The 21,061-nt window shown below is 41.7% G+C and overlaps 1 protein-coding gene across 1 annotated transcript in view; it reads left to right on the top strand.

Annotated features, from left to right (window-relative positions):
• Adamts12 (ADAM metallopeptidase with thrombospondin type 1 motif 12) overlaps positions 1 to 21,061 on the top strand; it is a 262,599-nt gene that overhangs the window by 181,906 nt on the left and 59,632 nt on the right. Inside the window, exons 14-17 of the mRNA XM_042261410.2 lie at positions 3,929 to 4,049; positions 12,824 to 13,068; positions 14,510 to 14,648; positions 20,270 to 20,396. Of these exons, the coding sequence (XP_042117344.2) occupies positions 3,929 to 4,049; positions 12,824 to 13,068; positions 14,510 to 14,648; positions 20,270 to 20,396 (632 nt within the window). The remainder of the gene's footprint in view (positions 1 to 3,928; positions 4,050 to 12,823; positions 13,069 to 14,509; positions 14,649 to 20,269; positions 20,397 to 21,061) is intronic.

The following is a 21,061-nucleotide window of genomic DNA, read 5'->3' as shown; positions in this document are numbered from 1 at the left end:
CCAGGGTGACTATCCATTCCCCAATGATGGCCTCAGAGAAGGGTCATGATGAGACCACTATGTACTTTTGCTAGTGGCAGCATAGCCATCTCTGATTCCACTGGTAACAGAAAGGCCATACAACAAAAGGCTCTGTTTCCAAAGCACATGCTGTCAGATTCAAATGTATTTTTTCCTCTTCAGAGCCCACCCACCCCTTTGCCTTATCTGCAGCAAGGAGAACTGACATATTAGGCACTTCATTTAATTTTTAGCTCATAGGAGAAGCAAATTGGAGAAGAGATTTTGTTTGCTTTCTGTTACTATGATAAACACCATGACTAAATGCAACTTGGGGAGGAAAAGGTTTATTTCAGCCTATAGATTACAGTCCATAGTTAAAGGATGCTAAGGTAGGATCTCAAGGCAGAATCTGGCTTGCTTCCTGAAGTTTGTGCTTAGCCAACATTTTTTCTACACCTCAGTAGCACAAGAGATAGCTCTTTCTTCATTGACCTGGGTCCTTCTATATCAACTATCAATCAAGAAAATGCAACAAAGGCGTTCCCACAGACCAATCTTATGCGTACAGCCCCCTAATTGAGATAACCTACCATTTCCCTACCTGTGGTAACTCTGGACTGTGTCAAGTTGACATCTGAAGCTAACGAAGAAAGCAAGGTCTCCTCAAGAATCTATTTTATGTGCCATAACTTAATATACTAGGGAAATATTCAGGTCTCTTCTCTCCAACTCTTGTCCCCTAGATATGTAAGCTAATGTTGCTGGAGAAATACAACCAACCACTCAAGTAGAGAGACATGGGCTTGAGGGATTCATATTTCATTTTTGGTTTGTCTTACTTTATTATTCACAGTAAAAGCATTCCTCTGTTGGTAGAGTTTAAGTAAAACACTTTAAAATCAACATGTCTCAGAACATGTTTCCCTGGCTCACTCCAAATCAGTGGAAGAATGAAGGTCACTGGGAATATGATTTATAAATGTCAGCTTATTAGAGAGTGCACAGGGTTGGCATAAACATCACTGGTGTGAGGGTTGGCATTTTATTTCTAGCCAGTGCAAACATCTATCTCGAACATTCTTCTTTCCATTGTGACTTGTATAATTAAGTTTTGCCTTTCAGAAAATCTCTTAGTGCTTTTTGTTCCCCAACTAAGTCAGGTAACAAAGAGCCTTTGCACCTACAAGTCAATTAGAGGTGGCTAACCTGAGGATTTGATGTCAGTGGGTTTCCATGATGCTCCACTGGCCAAGAGTATAAAGCTCCAAACCTCTCTTCCTTCCAGTAGATTTGAGGTGGATTTAAAATGAGAAGAAAACTGTCGGTGAGAAGAATAGTAATCTATCTGGGCACAGTTCTTATATTCAACATGAAAGAAAATTAAGGACTATGGTATAGTTTCCCCCACATTGTCATGAAAGAAAGCCTGAAACAGAGAAGCTTATTTGAAATTCACATGTTTCATAAACTTTCAAATTCAATGACATGATTTTGGGGGTTTGGTGCTACAGAAAACTCCAAGGTTCATCATACCCCCTTTCCATTCTGGGAAATTTGAGAGTGAGAAAGATTTGACCATGTTAACAAAATAAATGGGAAGTGAAGGAAAGATGGTTCAGAAGGATCACTGTGCAGAACACGGAATGGACTGGATCCAGAGCACAGGAACAGCATTGAGTTTAGTGAAGAGGGGGAACAGCTAAGTCACCCTCCATAGGTGGAGGAGAGAAGGACATGGGATAGGTCCCATATGGCTAACAGGGCAGTGCACTGGTGCAGGGGTCGGGGGGGGGGGGGGGCTCTGAAGGCCCTGATGATGGTGCCCAAGGTTAAAGATTCCATCCATCCTTGGTCTGGTATCATCTCAGCTACAGGCTAGAGTCCTCCAATGGTTGCTGGTTGACCTGCTACCCATAGTCAGGAACCAGAAAGAATAACTCTAATGAGAAATGTGAAGGGATTGAGCAGTTGCATCATCCCTGGGAATGTCAATAAAAGAAGGACTGCACAGGGGCCCATCTACACCGATTTGCTGCTCCACCAACTCCAGTTCCAAAATGGTTTTACAATCGGGTATTTCATACTGTGCTCAGCTTTAACTCTGACCAAGGGGAACGTGAAGCTTCAGTAACTGTGTGTTTCCCCTTTCTAAGTAAGTACAGCTACCCCTTGTCTCCATGAATGCTATAGTCAAGGGTTCAATGAATCTTAGATCAAAAACATTTGAGGAGCCGGGTGGTGGTGGTGGTGGCGGCGGCGGCGGCGGCGGCGGCGGCGCACGCCTTTAATCCCAGCACTCGGGAGGCAGAGGCAGGCGGATCTCTGTGAGTTTGAGGCCAGCCTGGTCTCCAAAGTGAGTTCCAGGAAAGGCACAAAGCTACACAGAGAAACCCTGTCTCGAAAGACCAAAAAAAAAAAAAATTGAGGAAAAATGTCTGAAATGAGCATGTAGAGGTTTTTTTTCTTGTTATTGTCCTTTGGAAAATATGGTATATAGCATATATAAGTTATAACACATATAATATAACAACTAAATATATGGTATTTACAATGTATTGGGTAATTTTTAAATGTTTTTTTTATTGAAAAGAGATTCTTTTCTCATACAATATATCCTGATATAGTTTGCCCTCCCTCGACTGATTTCAGTTTCTCCTCGTTTCCAGAATCCTCTCACTTTGTGTTTTCTTTACTGATTCTATTTCCAATCTCAGGCCTTGAGACCATTTTTATTTATTCCTTACTGTTTATTTATTTCTGTCTGTCTGTGTTTTCCTATATTTCTCTAGGGGATCTATTCATTTCATTGTTAAGGATCTCTGTCATATTCATAAAGGTTGTTTTAAGGTCTCTGTCTTGTGCTTCTGCCATGTTGGAATACTCAGGGCCTGTTGTGGTAGGATAACTGGGTTCTAGTGGAGACATATTGCCCTGGCTGGTTTTGATTATGTTTTTACATTGGCGTCTCAGCATCTAGGTTTGGGGTGATTATAGGTCTAGTTGCTGATTCCTTGATTTGTCTTTGTTGGGTGAGTGTTTTGCTCCTTGGTTTCTGTCCCCTCTCTGGAGTTTTAGAGAGTGTGTGGCAGTGTGCTACCTGCTTTCCTGGCCTGTTCTGCTGGTGTGTCTACAGGGATTGCCTACCGGTGTTGGAGACTGGGTAACTGGGATGAGTTTGGGGAAGGAAGGTTGGAGGAGAAGGTCTTTGTGATTCCTTGGGGATGGGGTCAGAGAGGAAAGGGAGACCACAGCAGGTTTCCGTATACAGAACTGGGGATGGGACGGAGGGAGGGGTGGGTCTCAAGAGCAGTAGGAGAGGTGTGGGTCTTCCTTCTGTCTATTTGTTGCCCTGGGAGGAGCTGCCCTTGGGTTACTGCTGGAGTTGAGGTCTGGGACAAAGCACCAAGTAGAGAGGGGGAGATTAGAAGGGGATGGTTTGTGGGATCCATAGGCGGTGTGGGCAGGGGTGAGGGAAGCCTGTAGTTGGTGTTCTGTTGCAGTGCTAGGAACTAGACTGGGAGGATTGGGTTTGGGGGGAACGCAGAGAGATGTTCTGCAGGCAGTCTACCTGATTTTCTGGTAGGTATGGCCTTTGTATTGAGTGTTATGATTAGCGCAGAGATGATTTAAAGCATGAAGATGTGCAAAGGTTATGTGCAAACATTATGCCCTTTGTATAAGGGATTTGAGTATCTGTGATGTTGATTGTCTTGAGGCCACACATACCCCATGGCTGTGGAGGGATGATTCTATTTCTTTTGCCAATAGTGGGGTGCTTTGGTTATTCCTGTGCCTGCCACCAGGAAAAGGAAACAAGCACCCAGGCTTATGATTAATAAAGTGGAAAAAAAAAAGAAGCTACAGGTAAAGGCAGGTATGACATGTCCCAGCTATGTTATTCATTCCAGCTTTTTCTTCCCCACAGAGGGTTGGCTGTGACTATGAGATTGACTCCAATGCTACTGAGGATCGCTGTGGTGTGTGCCTTGGAGATGGCTCTGCCTGTCAGACTGTGAAGAAGCTGTTTCGGCAGAAGGAAGGATCTGGTAATAAACAAACCCAACTAACTGAAGTATCTAGGGACTTTGGAAAGCCAAAAAAAAAAAAGATTAATTTCCTTGTTTTTATTTCAAAAATAGCTTGTAAAAAATGTTCAAAATAGAATATAGTTCTCACCAGTAAGGAATCTGCTCCCTCTGTAGTTACAGGACAACGTTGGTTGCTAAGAAAATACAGGAAGTGTCACACTGACCTGAAAGGGGCTGATGGCTACTCCAGGGAACAAATAACAGCATGGTCCCTAGGAGAGCATCCTCCTTGAGAATATGCATCATAGGAGTAGCTGGATAATGACAGTGACATTGGAATAAACCAAAAGCCAGGAGGCAGATGAGGTCAAAAGCTGGTTATGAAGAACACACTCAGAAGAATGGGCTCTGTATGTGAGGATGTTCTGTATGGGGAACACGTGGGAAGGTAGCAGTACTGAAATGTACCTTGAGGGTCAAAGGAGAAGTAAGACAGAGATGCTTCACATCTCCAGCCTGTGAATCCCACACAATGGTCCCTTATGAGTCTTGGGGGAGTTCTTCTACCTAGCATCCCACCACCTATATTTAGACCTTACAAGATTTCTTCTTTGAGCAGCCTTTTGAGCTACTGTGAGCCTAGGAGGGTGTAGTGAGACTCCACCCTCACCCTCACCTCTCATGAGCTGTGACCCATGCTCATTTACCTCCATTAACAGTAGTTCTCATGGTACCTTGGCACCAGCCAAGATCTCTAGTTGGTAAGGTCTGAAGCATGAAAAAGATGAAGAAAACTCAGAGTGTTTTAATTGAGATTTCCCAGATACACTCTGAAACAAGAATTCAAATATAGATAATTATTTATGGGACAGGAGGTCCTGGGAAACATCAGTAGGACATGGAGGAGGAGAAAGGATGGGTCACCAAGCTGGTGCTCAGCCATAGACCTTGTACATTTGTGTTTTCCCACTGGAAGAGTGAAGGGGTGGGATGATGTCTGGTGGTTTCCATTGATCAGCGTGTGGTGGGAATTCATTCTCTAGGTTCTGCAGAAATATAGGTGCTGGGCACAGCAGTGTAGCATGCAGCACTGGAGTAGATCCTTGAAGAGGAGCATTGCCAGCTGCCTAGAGGTAACCTCAGAATAGGAAATGGTCGATACTTTCAGATACAAAATGGCACTGATTTTCTGAGTCCCAATAAAGTGGTGTCTCGCTTCTAGATGTATTTAGTATGCGGGGTGAAGTGCTTAAGTGTGATTCCAAGAGTATTGGGTGTTTTCTTCGATTGATTACATGAACCATTGTCGCCTTGTAAACATACCAGCAGATAGCCTAAATTTATCTAAATTCTATCCTTATCTTTTCATTTTTGACTGTTGACTGATTAAGGTCAAATTGTGAAATGAGTCTTGCCCTGCCCTTTAGTAATATCATTGGCAGATTGCATTTCCTGTCTTCCCTGATAGCTTTATTATGGATGAGACACATCTTGCTAATTACTTACTGAGGGTGGAAATGATAATTCAGTAAGTGTCAAACTTATGATTAAGCATCTTGTCGTGGCTATTTTTTCAAATATCTAAACAAAGGAACTTTATCGATATCTTCTGTTATTTTGATGTGGTCACATTAATCTAAATTATAACCAGCCACATTAACAGCCTGTTTTTCTTCTTCCAACCTCAGTTCACTTCTCCATAAAGATCTGTAGCTTTGTTCTCTGCTGTGCTATAATTCTTACACGATGCCCCGAGTTGTTTCCCCATTTTCTCTTTTTGACCTTCTAATATCTTAGGAAATTGGACTTTACTTCTGCTGTTGGTTTATTTTCTTGTTTGTTTTCCTTCTTCTTTAGTCTCTTGGGGATGAGAAAAGTCTTGGGGATGAGAAAAAGGCAGCCATAAATAGCTTGACCAATACCTCTAGCCACATGCTATCACTAAGCATTTGACATCTCTCTGAGTCTCTGTGATTTCAGTTCTCTTTCTGCAATTTGCAGCTTGAAGCACTTGAGTGGTCTTTGTCACCCATGAATTGGTGTCAGCTTTACACTGCCCATGCCTGAAGATTTCTCGTAGACCTCTGATCCTGCCCTTCTTAGTGTGCAGGGAAAGTGCACAGAGTTTCACTCTGGATTGCAGCATGTAGTAAGGTCTGCATCCATAGATCACAGGATACTTACCAGATTCCGTCTTTGCTTCATGATTAATGAAGTTTGACACAGAATAAAAAGGCACTGCCTACCACTATTCCACCATGCAAATGAAGCAAGGTCATGCAGCTAAAGAATGATGGAATGCATTTACAGCCAATTGGTGTAGGAGATTCATTTGAAGTTCAAAGCTAGAGAGGGAGCTATATTCATTATATAGTTCTCTATATTTATTCTCAAGCTATTCTATGCTGCTGCCATGTCTCATTTTATGTTTTATTCTTTTAATTTAATGTAATTAGTAACTAAGAACAGAATTGTCTTTGGTCTTTTTCTCTGCCTTCCTCAACTCCAATTGAATCTCTATCTGGAGTATGAATTTGGTAAGTACTCATATAAATTTAGGTAAAATGAACTTTTCTTAAGCTCGATTCCAAACTCTTTTGCCAATAAAGGACAGCAGCCCATTGGCTGTTCTAAGTTAGGGTAAGGGGATATCCAAGTTGGTTTGTTCCCCCTGGTTACTTTGCGTTGGTGCCTTAACTCTTTTAAAGCAAAACTGCTCTTCCGGGTATTGGTCACTTCAGAGTTTTACTTGTACTCACAACTCTTCTTACAAGAGTTAAAATGTCCATAATAATTAGACTCAACCCTCTTCCTCCCCATCTTCCTTCTCCCTGGAGGGGCAGTTGCTGTTACTACCTTCAGCTATGGAGGGATGAAATATTGGCCAAATTTTTTTGTCTATTGTTTCAGTGTTCATAAGAAAGAGAAAGGATGATGCAGAATTAAAATAGCTCAGGAGGCAAGAATGAGGTTGGAGTCTAGATCATCATTAGCCTCAAGGAAGCCAACCCCCAAACCTCAACTTCTGAAGTCCCTACTGACCCTGAGTCACATTTTTTTTTCTCTTTGTAGTCCTGACATCCTTAGAGCTGATTGTGTCTGTGGATATCTTGGTGTTGAAATCGCACAGTCTCCAAGAAAAGGTGTCCATGTCTGTTGCCTCCTTGGGATGACTTAACAACTAAATTCCTATCTTTCTCAGTGGCAAGGAATCTTATTCAGTAGACTTGATGCCATGTGTCAGATGGTACCATCTTGACCTCTACTTAGTGCTGGATTTGGGATATATAAGGACTCCCCCTTCTTAAAAAGCCTCATAGTAGCTTTAGTTATCATTGTTGGTGAAAAAGAAAACCATTAACATTGAGAGGTAGCTTCATGATTGCTGTGACTGGCAGTGTCTAGAATTGGAAGAACTTAAGTCAAAGTGTCATACAATACATATGATAAACAATACATAAAATAATACATATAATACAAAATAATAAACATAATAAAAAATAATACATATAATAAAGAAGTTGCCTGACTTGTTCATTAGTTTACTCATTACCTGAGAAACAATTGAGCATCTGTTGAAGAATAATGAACATAACAGCGACTCCCTCTGTAGCTGCCTTTGTTTGATACCAGTGAGAGAACAGGGCAAAGATGTCATGCTGGCATTTGACCTGTAAGTGGAAATTAAACAATATTTATGCTCCAGAAGGAGGTTTATGGACCATTAAGCTGTTTTTTTCCAAAGGTTCCCCAGGCTTATTATTCAGATCCTAACAGTAATCATGAATTTTTATGGCCTAATATCTTTTAAAAAAAAAAAGATTTACTTTTGTTTTTCAGTTATGTGGGGGGGCGGCATAGTGGGTTTTCAGTTGTGTGGGGGGGGGCATAGCACGTGCGCAGAAGAGGGCTTCAGGGAACCAGACTCAGGCCTTCCTGAAGGGCAGCATAAGCTCTTCACTGCTGAACCATCTCTCCAGCATTGTGGCCCGTTTTCACGGGCCTAGACCCTTTGTAGTCCAGTGTCCTCAGGTTTGTTTCTACTGCTTAAGCTTTTCTGTAAGGTTCCATATCTACTCTGTCTTTAAACTCAGCTGCTCTTTTCTGACACTGCTCAGCCTCTTGGACTTCTAAGAATCATCGCTCTGGACTGTTTTTCTCTCTCCTTTAGCTTTTCTACACTTCTATTCAAGCTGCAACCACTGTACTTGAGTTCTGGCCTTGCTCATACTGACCTGTTTGATCGTGTTGCTGGGAATGAGGGGCCACCATCTCTGAGCACCCTGTGACTTTCATAGGGCTAAATGGGTCCCTTAACTCAGTGTCTACAAGATTGGCCTTGACTCCTGCCTCCTTTATTTAATCGTAACCAGTATGTTCTTAGATTTACATCTTAAAAATTTTAAACTAAAGCAGTTACCATAAAATGAATCTTTATTATAAACACTCTATACATATACTAATATATATATAAGTTTAGTAATTTGTTGCATATAATAACATTATTATAACTCTAGACAGAATATTTACATTAACTGAGTTTACTCTGCCCAATACACCTCACTTATAATTTTATTTTCATAAATAAGCATGGAAAATAAAAATAACATCCTGCAGTTTATAAAGCATAGAGAGGACAAAGAAGTCACTGTTCCATAGTCTATTCTTGATGCCAGCATCCATATGTTTAGAATGGAAGATTCTTGCCATATAATAATAGTATCTTCCTGGAATGACATGTGTACCTGGCATCCCAGATCCCACCAGATCCCACCAAACCCCACCTACTAGCAGTCTTGCATTTAGTTCTCACAGATGTGTCTCACTAGTCTCTGTCATTCATCTTATTTGTTGGAAGTAATTAGAGATTGACAACTGATTGGGTTGTTGCTATCTGCCCAGTACCACAACAATGGATATTCTGAAGATTTGAATGAGGGGAACCCTCCAAGGACAGCCATTGCACAGCCAGAAGGAGGAAAGATGTAACAGTGTATGAATAAGTAACACACCTACTGAGCAGGGGTAGGGGGAGAGATACCTACTGAGCAGGGGTAGGGGAAGAAATCACATTGCTTTAAGACTCAAAGTTACTGACACACTGTACCATGCAGCTCAGTGTGTTTGCTGTTGACTTAGGAGAACAGACACAGCTCTATGACTTCAACATCTCAGCAATAGACTTCTCTGACAAGATATAAAGTTGCCTGATACAATACAGATGAACTCAGTACTACCAGCCATAACATTAATCCAAGTTAAGGTAATAAGAGCCTGGACAAGGAATGCAAGTAGATGGGAGAATTACACAAGAAAACATTCCTGCAAGGATTTGAAGGGGAAGGTGGTAGTCAATGGTAAGAGGGTGTGGCTGTTGTAGAACCAAAGTGCCATGGAGACTAGAGACTGTCTTATATTGTGTTCTCCTAGGAAGCCTTAGGTAGGTATGGAGGGGAAAAAAGGGAGGGTAGTTAGACACTCCAGAGTTTTCATATCCAAGCTAAAATCCTTCCAGGATTGAAGACTATATCATTTGCTCTAAAAGTAAGGACAGGAAGTCACTACCAATTTCTGTCACCTCTCTTACCTTTCCTTCCTACCGGCTTCTATTAAGGTAGTTATGATGTCTCACTGTGTATTATGAGATTGTCACACTTTTGAAATAATTAAGACTAAAACTCTAAATCTAGGGCAGAGCATATCAAAGGTTTCAAAAAACCTTTTAAGATCATTAATTTTTGTGTAGTTCTCATTCTGTGACTCATGTTAAACACAGAACTGTATCTAAGCCAGACGCCTCCATGCCACTGCTCTCAAGTGAGGAATCAGAAGATGGATTTTAAAAATTCAATGTTTTCTCAGGAAGTCCCTCACATAAATTGTGAGCATCAGGCTACTAGTGAACATTGTTTCCGTTGCCACTAGCAGACACCATTAATCTTATAAAAGACAAGCAAACCACTGTAGGAAATTTACCCAGGCTTAGTCTTAGTCGTGTGACCGCTTTATGAGTAGCTCTTTACTAGAAGTGACAATGATCAGGAACCAAGAATGCCAGTGAATCAGATCCTTCTATTTCCCTACATGGACTGCAAAAACAGTTCAGAAAGATGGCATGTTAGATAGCAATGTCTTCAGAAGTGCGGCAGACTTTCTACCCTATATCCTCAAGGGCCTTGAGTGTTGTACACTGGGATGTGATAGATAGTTCTTCAGTGGTCTCCATGGACCCAGAGACTTCTTCTTTGAGGTCAGATTATATTTTCCACTTTTCTCTATGTGGAGGATGTTTATTATGGAGAAGATACAAAGAAAATTTATACTTATCGATCCCTTTTCTGCTTCCAAGTATTGAGAAGAAGTACAAATAAATCACTAAGAGTTTCTATTCTACATTTAGTAGCCCTCAGTTTTCAGTTTGTCTGTGATAGTTATTTACCATTTTGGAAATTTCATTCTTATGCACAAAAATAAAAAAAATCAAACTTAAAAATGATTTATTGTAGATGAATTTCTAAATGGTCTTATTAAATAAACATGGAGCCAGATATATGGGTGAAAGCCTGGAAGAGATCAGGGAAATAGGAAAAGCCACAGCTAACCTTACCTCACCAACTCAGCAGCTTCCAAATATGAGTTACTTCCTGTCCACCCACGCCTATATGCCTTGCTGTTCTGCCATCTGATTTGCTCTCTCTGTCCAGCTACATCACTTCCTCTTCTGGCCTAGCTCTGTCACTTCCTGTCTGTCTGTACAGACCTCCATGGTTAATTAGTGTTGGACTTTAAGGCTTGGGCCACCTCACCTGGCTCTGTTTCCAGTGTGGCCTTGAACTCACCATAGGATTAAGGACATGTGCCATCATTGCCTGACTTCTTTGTTCACTTAAAATGGCTTGCTCTTTCCTCCGATCTCCAGGCAAGCTTTATTTATTAAAGCACAGATAAAATATCACCACAATTTATGTATTTTTTCCTTTTTTATTTAAAGCCGGGAACAAGGTGGTAGACATAATATTTAATGCTATTTTGTTTCCTTGCTGAGTTCTGCAGTGTGAAGACATGTAGTATCCTAAATCAGAAAATGGTTACAGAGAGCAATACCTTCAAGGTATTTTTTCAAGTTCTCATTAGTTCTAATTACATTTGATAAATGTTTTTCCTGAATTAGTGGTTTTAATGAGCTGTAGTGGACAAATGCATGAAAGCCAAATGGAATTGAACTGACTCTTGTAAGGCTCAGCTGAAATTTGACTCCAGGAGAAAAGAAGCCTAGGTGTGTTCAGGTGACAGGGATGAAGTTGTATTAGTCACACCCTTGCATTATCATTACAGATACCTGAAAGAAACTACTTAAGGGAGGAAAAGTCTATTTTGGCTCAGGGTTTTAGGGATTTCAGTCCATTCTTGGTAGACGCCCCTGTTTCTGGCCCCCAAATGGCAGAATGTCATGGCAACAGAAACATGTGGCAGAAACTGTTAATCATATGATGATCAGATTTCCAAAGTACACCCACTGTGATCTACCAGCTCTAGCTAGGCCCTACTTCCCAATTTTTCTGCAGCCTGACAATCATCAGGTTAGGTTAGAGCTCTTAGGATCAATCACTTCCATGAGCCTATCAGTTGGAATCCAAGCCCACAGTACATGAGCCTGCACACACACACACACACACACACACACACACACACACACACACACACACACACCATATGCATGAGCACCCATGAAGAATTAACAGGATGATCGATGCCTTAAAACCAGCCTAGAAAAAAAAATGAAATCTTTGAATGGTGGATCAGAGAGAATCCCCATCCATCATCCTTCAGTTCCTATTATTTGTACAGAAGAGATTCAAAGGAGTTCGATGAAGTGATGAAATTCACAGAGATAATGTACAAACTGGAACACAAGGCCATCTTAAAGCCCATGCTCCTTCCATCCTCTGAAGTCATAGTTCTTAGCAAGCGTAAACATGAGAGTGTAACGAGCTGCTGAATAGAGGCAACCACCAAGTGTCCATTTCTTCTCTCGCCAGTGTGCCTCCTACCGTGACAACCACTGAACAGAAGACGGCAGCTCGAGTTGATCAATACTTTAAAATAAATATGTGTTTTTCCTCCAGAAGCCCAGATGAGAGCACTGAAAACAAGTTATAAATTTGTAATTTCGCAGAACATTGGAGAAAATGGGGAGAGAAGGCTCCCTAATGAATAGAATTGTGCAATGGTGTAGGAAGCAGGGCTCAGAACTCAGGTTTTCATCATGGGTTGATGGAAGCAAAGCCAGGTGGCCATCAATTCAAGGTTCCCTCCAGAAGTTCTTAATGAATGGCAGCTTGGGTTAAATTATATCTAAGAATCTGTTTTTGGCTCAATGGTGATGAGGAAGAAGAAAAGTATGTAGCCTGTGCCTTGCTTGGAGGGCTAACCTGATGGTAAGAATAAAAGAGGGAGAGAGGGATGCCAGTGGGAAACTAGCTTGGAGCTCAGATAGTTTGAACCATTCACATAGAATCACAGAAAAATAAATGTTGGGTCAACCATAAATCCTTAGGGTCCCGTCTGTATTACTCACCTATCGTCACCAAGCTATTTACATGCTCAGTCCTGAAGCTCCTGAGAATTCTGCTCCTGGCTCGTCTCTTTCTAGTTCACAGTTGGTGCTTCTGCCCATCCCAGTGGCCACTCAGCATGGACACCGAAGGACGGAGATGCTGAGAAGAGGATGTCAGGCTGCAGCAGCTGAGAAGCCAGCACGCCTCCTTCATTCTTGTCTCTTTTGTCCTTAGGTTATGTGGACATCGGACTTATTCCCAAAGGGGCGAGGGACATAAGGGTGATGGAAATCAAGGCAGCTGGAAATTTCCTGGCCATTAGGAGTGAAGATCCAGAAAAGTATTACCTCAACGGAGGGTTTATTATCCAGTGGAATGGAAACTATAAACTGGCAGGGACCGTCTTCCAGTATGATAGGAAAGGAGATCTGGAGAAGCTGATGGCTCCAGGCCCCACCAACGAGTCAGTGTGGATCCAGGTAATTCTGAAGAGAAGGGAGCTGCTGACCAGTGTGTTCAGTAGTATCCTTCTCATTCCCTTCCCAAGCTGTTTAATAGAGGACATTAACTGTGAATCATTAGTTTCCTTAATAAAAAAAACAGGAAGGGAAAAAGCTATTTGTACATTTCCTTCTTGGTTCTTTAGAACTACTGAAACCCTAGGAGCAAAATTCAGGACCTCAAACCATCCATTGGGAGGTTTGAATTTAGTTCTCAGGCTGACCCCTTTCTCATGTGTCTAGTGTTGCAGTGTGGTTTCCCAGCAGTGGTGGTAAACTGATGTACCATCCTATATTGTCAGGTAGTCTTTGCCTTAGTGCAACTCTTAGAACAAGGAGACCTCATATTATAACACACGCATGAAAGGTTTTGTCTTTATTAGGCATGGAACTCTAGAAAATGGGATGACTGTACTGGGTGGGTCAAGGTAAGTTGGGAATGAGAGACAGCCCAACCGATTTAGATTTAGCCACATTCTAAACCCAGATGGAGGCCAATTCAGAGCCAGAAGGCAGAAGACTCTTAGAAGATGGAGGGCAAGGTTTTCATGAACATTTTTTTTTGTCCCAGAACTACTATAAAATAAAGTCAGTCCCCCGCTAAAAGCTAGAGAAGGAACTTCATTAGGACAACTGTAATACAATTAATATCTGAGTGCCAACTTAATGTCATATAATAATCTCTTTGTATACATGTGTTCACTTTAACCCTTATGAGACCCCCATCAGCAGTTACTTCTTAGGTATTGTTTTGAAGATAGAGAAACTTAGGCACTTCCCCGTATTCACAAAGATACACAGGGCACAAGGTGACCCATTGGCTGAATCCCACAGTGAAATGTCCATATGATTAAAATTCCCTATTTACAGGGATGGAAATTACCATGACATTTCAGCCAATAAACAACAGAGAGATACTGTAGAAATATAGACATCAAGAGTGGATGTGCTAGATAGACACAGACAGACATAGGTGAAAACCCCTTTAGTGGCACCCATTACAATACACACTTCATAACTACTTCTAAATGAGAGACTTCTGTAACGTTTTGTATACATGTGTTCATGTATATACATGGATATGCAGGTGTGCAAATAGCCCAGAGGTCAGTGTCATTTGGGCTATGTTTCTCAATTGCTTGCCTTATTTTATTTGACTTTTTGGAGACAAGTCTCCCACTAAACCTGGAGCTGGCCGACTCAGTTAGACTGTCTGGCCAGCAAACCCCAGGGCCATCCTGTCTCTGCTTCCATAGTACTGGGATTATAGGTACATGTCCTGTGTCTGGCTTCTTCATGAGTGCACAGTATGCACTTCACCTACATATCCATCTCCCTAGCTTCTAGGTAGTATTTTTAAATGGCTATATCGCAAACTATACTCATGACAATTTGACATGACTCCTCTCTCGCATGTTAGCTGCTATTCCAGGTGACTAACCCTGGTATCAAGTACGAGTACACCGTCCGGAAAGATGGCCTTGACAATGATGTGGAGAAGTTGCTGTACTTCTGGCAGTTTGGCCGCTGGACCGAATGCAGTGTAACATGTGGGACAGGTAAGAAAGAGCTGCTTTCACTTGGAAACCCCACCAGCTTTAGAGTAGGCCAAAGAGGTGACCTAAGCTAGTGGTTTTCTTTCTGTGCCTGCCAATCTTCCGAGTCTCACAGACGTATCCCAGAGACCTCTTTGGGCAGTGAATGTAATTGAGGGGGTGTGACTTAAAGGAATGGGTATTCTGCTTGCATCTCATTGGTCTGCTTCCATCACGTGGGTACCACCCCACCCCAAAGGGAGACTGGGAAATAGGAAGACACAGGAGGATGCTTGGAAAGCATAGACATGGTCCAAGGGATGGATGAGCTTTGCCAAGGCCCATGAAGGCAGAAGCCAGGCCTGTTGGTATGTGGGCTCTCGCTCATTTCAGGAGCTTTAAAAATAATGGGACATGTGGAAGCTTTGTTTCTGTGCCTGTCTTCGAACCACACTCGACTCTGTTCTGAAACGTCTTGCCTCCTTCCTGGATCTACTTCCTGTAGAATGAGCGGAACCTGCACAGCAGACATTCGGGTGTATAATGAAACAAGAGAAATGAAAAGGGGGGACAGAATGCTCCAGGAAGCCCTTCTTCTCCTCCATGGGCTTCCTCCTTGCTCTGCTTGGTCTTTTTCCTTGTTTGCCTCCTCTCAAGAAGCTATCACAGAACCTGGTCCAGAATCAGAAAATTGGGTCATGTGTAATCTAGCTCATAAACAATCCTTCTTTTCTCCAGTTCAGCAACTAGGCACAGCGTTTAGAGCTCATAAGAATAAAATGTCTACTTTTATTTTTTTTTAATTTTTCATTGTGGGTATGTGGAAATGGTGCATATGCATGTTTGTGCAAGTGCCTGCAGAAGCCAGAGGTGTTGGATCTTTGGGATTGCAGCTGTAAGACAGTTGTGAGCCACCTGATGCGGATGTAGAAACCTGACCGTGGGTTGTCAGCAAGAGCAACACACAAGGCTGAGCCATCTCTCTAGCCCCTAAAATGTTCATTGTTACTATATTTTATTACTCTTTGAGAACTCATGTGTGTGTGTGTGTGTGTGTGTGTGTGTGTGTGTGTGTGTGTGTGTGTGTATTTTGATCATGCATGTATACATATATATGGTTTGGAAATTGTTAAACTAGAAATCAGTCTAGGTCAATGGCAGCACCTGGCCACTGTTACATGGGCATTCGTAGACAATCAGACCTTGATTCCCATGGCTGCCTCTAGCATTGCCCTGGCCCATGGCCCAGGATGGGCCAGGCTCCCAGAGAAGCAAAGCAATTGTAGCAGGAAATAAATGGGGGGTATAAAACACCTTCCCTGAGGATCATTCATGAGAAAAATGAAGTCACTGTGAATGTAGCTCCAAGTACATTTTCAACCTGTGATCCCTCTTATTCTCAGCTCTCAGGGAAGTTCATGTTTAAACTTTACACTTAAATTATTTGTCCCAGACCGCACATAATGAAACTCACCTAGTGTTAGTAACCAGAGCCTCCACAGAGAAGCAGAGCCTCTTCCACCCTCTTCTATTTCAAGATATAGCCAGCCCAGGTGCAGTATTTCAGAGCATCAGAGACAAAGAGCTAAGCTACATCTGAAGTTAGGTAGGGAAGAGAACATCCTTAACTGAAGTCCATTAGTTATTTGGTTTTGTTGAAACTTGATCCTTCAGCACCCCTGCCAGGTGGGGTAAACATCATTCTGATTATAAAGCCTTAGTGGGTTGCTTGTCGTGACCATGTGAGCCTCACTGTATTGCCTATTGCAGTTCCAGGGAGATCCCTGACTCTGGCAGAGAAAATCGTGGCAATCTACTTTAATACTCAGGATACATAGAGGATAGGACACTGATATTCACACAGTGCACACAATGTGAAATGCAAAGACAGGAGACAGAACACTGAATTATTCAGTGGCCGTTTGTTATTATCTTTAAGTTCACATTTCCCACATTATAAAAATACAGAGTAAAATAGGGAAAGAATGGAAAACACAAGGGACCAAATGGTGGGAGGGGGACCACAAAACCAGGGGTGGGGTGGGTACCACAAAAACATTGTGATCTAGCCGCATCCCTGAGGTCTCTTAGGTTGGTGTTCCCCAAGTAGAAACAGTGGTTAGTTAAAACTGGAGAATGTTTTGTTTCATCCTGTTCAAACAAAACTTTAAAGATACTTTTTAATGCAAGACTTCATAAAAGTAACAAAACTATGTATCAAGGCAAGTTTAACACATGCTAGTGAGTGAAGAGGATGTATAGTTTACCGCATGCTTGAAAGGAGAAAGCAGAGATCTACTAGGTTTTTCAGCTGTATATCACCAAACATGGTGGCTGATCTAATGGTCTCTTATTCTGCTGGTCTCCCAAGTCCCACTGCTTTTTTCAACCCAGTGCACCCTACAGATTAAGCCCTCTCTTATTTATAAGCCTTTGGTTTTTTCTCCAGTATTACAGTTGCATGCTGTTTCTCAGTTGGGACATGCTCAGTCAATGTGCTCCGTGAAAGGCTGAATGCCTGCTTTTCCTTTAGCCGCTACCTGTTGTGAGATTTTGTAGGCTTTTCTGGTTTTCTTTAATTGTATGCTTCGCCTGACTTATATGTAGTGGCTACAGGAAGGAATTCACAATTGAGCTAGAAAACCAATTTTGCTTAATTTTGTGAATGCTTCCTTCACAGGACAGAAACATCCCCCCCCCCCCAACACTATTAAACATTCTTCAAGCAGAGTCAATTCTTTTACTTGAACAAACTGACACACCTTTTTTCAAAGTTTCCTCTAACATACCAATCAGTTTAGAAAATTATGTAATCAAGTCCCTGGCATTCCAATGGGGAAAATGGTATTGGTTTTGAGACTCACTGATGGGATATGTAAGGGTGTTAGCAATGACTAATAATAAAATAAAGCATATTAACTCATGTCTAATAAATAGTTGAAGTCAATAACAAGTCAGTGAAGTTTTTGGAAAAGATGAATTATGGAATTGAAGTTCAATCATCTAAAGGAAGAAAACTGAGTTATAGGTGTACAGAAACAAGTTTAAGTGGACTGGATGAATTAAGTCTCCTCTATATCCCAATCTCAGATTGTATGTTCAACCTTGATCTGAAAACCTGCAATGAGCAGAGTGTCTTTAGAGAAAATTGATAACCCATGAATATATGTTATATATAGTATATAAGGAGAGCATTCTCTTCTCTCTCCTCTCTCTCTCTAATATATAATATCACTAGCATATAATATATAATATATACATATATATATTAGTAGAAAGTGTTGTGAGGATAATTACACACACACACACACACACACACATACACACACACACACTAGTAGAGGTGGGATAATTACACACACACACACACACACACACACACACACACACACACACACACACTAGTAGAGGTGGGATACAAGCTTTCCTTGACTGAGTTTTGTGTTGTGGTAGGTAGATATGAATTCATTGGTCAATAAACACAGAGCCAAAGCTAAGGGAGCCATGAAAATAAATGAGATCAGTATTTCACAGGAACTGAAATTGAAAGTTGGGAGAATAAGTTGTACTTATATAAACAGCTATTCAGTCTTCACTCTTTCCTTCTTCCTGTGAAGTTAGTGTTATTCTTGTGTGCTGGTATTCATGGCTTTTTAGTGATGAATCTATTGATTTACAAAATTGTCATCACTTCACATTATTGACATCATTTTAGATGGAGCATTAGAATTATGATTTATGTGATAATGTGAACTTTACCTTGTACTGATGTTATTGTCACTTGAGTAGGTGTAAAGAAAGAGATCTTGTTCAGCACCTCAAAGACTGAGTTGATACAACTTCAGGTCCATTCAGATGATGTGCTGAGTCACTGCCTGAAGCCTCTTTAATCTTTTAAGTTTTGACATTTTGGAAATGCTGCACTCTTGTTTGCAAAGCTAAGTTCTCAGTTGTTTTACCTAACTCATCCCAAACTGAATTCTTAATTAAAAATATATTAAATAAACTAACTGACTAACAGGCTCTATTTTAAAAATCCCAATATTAAGTTGAGATGATAACAAACAATGTCACTGTTCTTGCACTTTTGTTTTCATGAGTAACTTACCTTTTTCTTCTTTTATGGCATGTTTCCTTCCAAACGAATTGGTTGTAACCAGGTTACAGTTTTAAAATCAAGGCACTTAATTGGCCTTATAACCACTAATATCCAGCACAATTTATCGAGTATTTACAAAGAGATTTGCCATCTTCTGGAAACAGCATAGTGTGTGTGTGTGTGTGTGTGTGTGTGTGTGTGTGGTGTGTGTGCAGGAACACAGATGCCATTGTGGGTGGTCAGAGGACAGCTGACAGGAGTCACTTCTCTGACTCGATGTGGCCCCTGGAAATCAAACTCCAGCTGTCAGGTTTAGGTGGAAGTGCCCCAGCACAGTGAAGCATCTGGTGGGTCTGATTTCCACCTTTGAAGTAGAAGTCTCCAGTAAATATCTTCAGATTAGAAACAATGTAGTGTTAGGACATCACACAAATATTATCACACACTATAATATTTACAAATAGCGATAACTATTACTATTTATTGGCATCCTTACTTAGTAAAATTTCTTTGGGGGCAGTGTCCGGTTTAAAAAAGAAGAAGAAATGAAAAGCCATGGATTTTTTCCCCCACAGATACAGTCTAAGCTCACACTCTCTGAATTTGCAGTGTTACATCATAGTAATTACTTTTAAAAGCATGACCTGATTCTAACCTCTCCACTAGAGTTTTTACAATGGCCTGTGTTAAAGAGAGCTGCCACTATTCCAAAAGTGGATTCCAGGCTAATGAGTATACCAGTGAGGAGTAATAGTCGAAGTGTTCCGTTTTTACTCTAAACTATTAAGCTCATTTTTGTAAAGGAGATAATATCGCTCCAAGACCCCAGTAGGAAACAGTTGGCACACAGGAACTCACTACCTTGGCTACTTTCACAGGTATGGGGAGGGCTTGGAGAAATCAAGGAAGGTAAATAATGCCCATGCACACTGGAAGGTGAGGGGAACAAGGCTACTATCCCTAGGCTGGAAGAATTAGGAGAAGGAGCATTTAGACAAAAAGATAGCACCCCGATTTCCAGGCCTTGATGGAAACCACATGCATCTGTAGGATCACTTCCAAAAGTTCAGAGCAGGAAACTGGGAGGAGCAGAGTAGGTCTGGAAGGAGGAAACAACAGCAACCCACGAGAGGAGGAGAATGACAGGAATCAATGGAGTCGGTGCTCCGTAAACTCAGGAAGCTAAACTGGATTGGCCTTGATTGGAGAAGGGAAGCGAGCTGGCACTCATTCAGTCCATAGAGATATTTCTTCAATATGAGAAGCCATTCTCCATCTAGTGTAGTGAGCTCCATCATGCTCACAGACTGTGTGAGACAGACATTTGTACAAGGTATACAAACGATAATAAAAAAAATCTCTGGTATGTTTGGCCTCTCAGGTAGAGAGACTCCAGTGATTGCAGTGATTTGAGAGGTCATTCCAATGTCTGGGGGCTCGAACCATCAACTCCAGTCTCTGTCCATGGCCTCGCTGAGGACTTGGGCTTTTTGTACAAGAGCATTCGCATGGGTTCAGAATTCAACATGTGTGGTTCCTTCCCCAGGTATCCGGCGCCAGACGGCTCACTGTGTCAAGAAGGGCCATGGGATAGTGAAAGCTACCTTCTGTAACCCAGAAACACAGCCCAGTGGGAGACAGAAGAAGTGCTATGAAAAGGATTGTCCACCCAGGTAACCCTTGGTAACAGGATGCTGAATTGTGTGTCGTCTGCCCAGACCGCTAATTTCATAGTGCTCCAGTGTTCCATGGTAATTGTGAGCTGTGTTGTTAAAGTTAATGGAAGGACGCTGTGAAAGGTTTCTGTAGTTGTGTTGTCAGTCTGTGGCAAGCTGTGAGGACATTTTCTTTCCAGAGAGCAATTCTTCTCACAACGTTGAGGCACTCTGTGTTTTTATTTGCTATGACTCAATGGCAAACTGTTGAAGATAATGTACACAGCATTCACCCAGGAGTTGTTTAACTACTGGGTTTGGTTCTCCAAGGGCATGTCCCCATTGGATATAGAACTTTCACATACTAGTATTCTGAACTGACCATGTCCACTCTTAGTTCAGGCTTCCCCAAAGAGGGGACTTAGAGTACAGGCTGTTGTGTGGGCTGGGGCTATGGTCAAGAGCTTCCCCCAGGACTTGGTCTCCCAGCTACTGTCCACAGAATCCCCCTGATTCCTGGGGCTTTATAGCGGACTAGCATCTCATCACCTCTTAGATCTGAGAGAAGCATTCCAGAATACAGTAAAAGGACATTTTTTTTTTCCTCCTGCAATGCTTCTTAAGCCGAGCTGATAGCTGGAACCTTTCGATCCACAGCTAAAGTTGGAAATGGTCCAACTGCA

Source organism: Peromyscus maniculatus, chromosome 15 (genome assembly GCF_049852395.1).
Source record: "Peromyscus maniculatus bairdii isolate BWxNUB_F1_BW_parent chromosome 15, HU_Pman_BW_mat_3.1, whole genome shotgun sequence".
NCBI lineage: Eukaryota > Metazoa > Chordata > Mammalia > Rodentia > Cricetidae > Peromyscus > Peromyscus maniculatus.
This window is presented reverse-complemented; position numbering and strand designations above follow the sequence as displayed.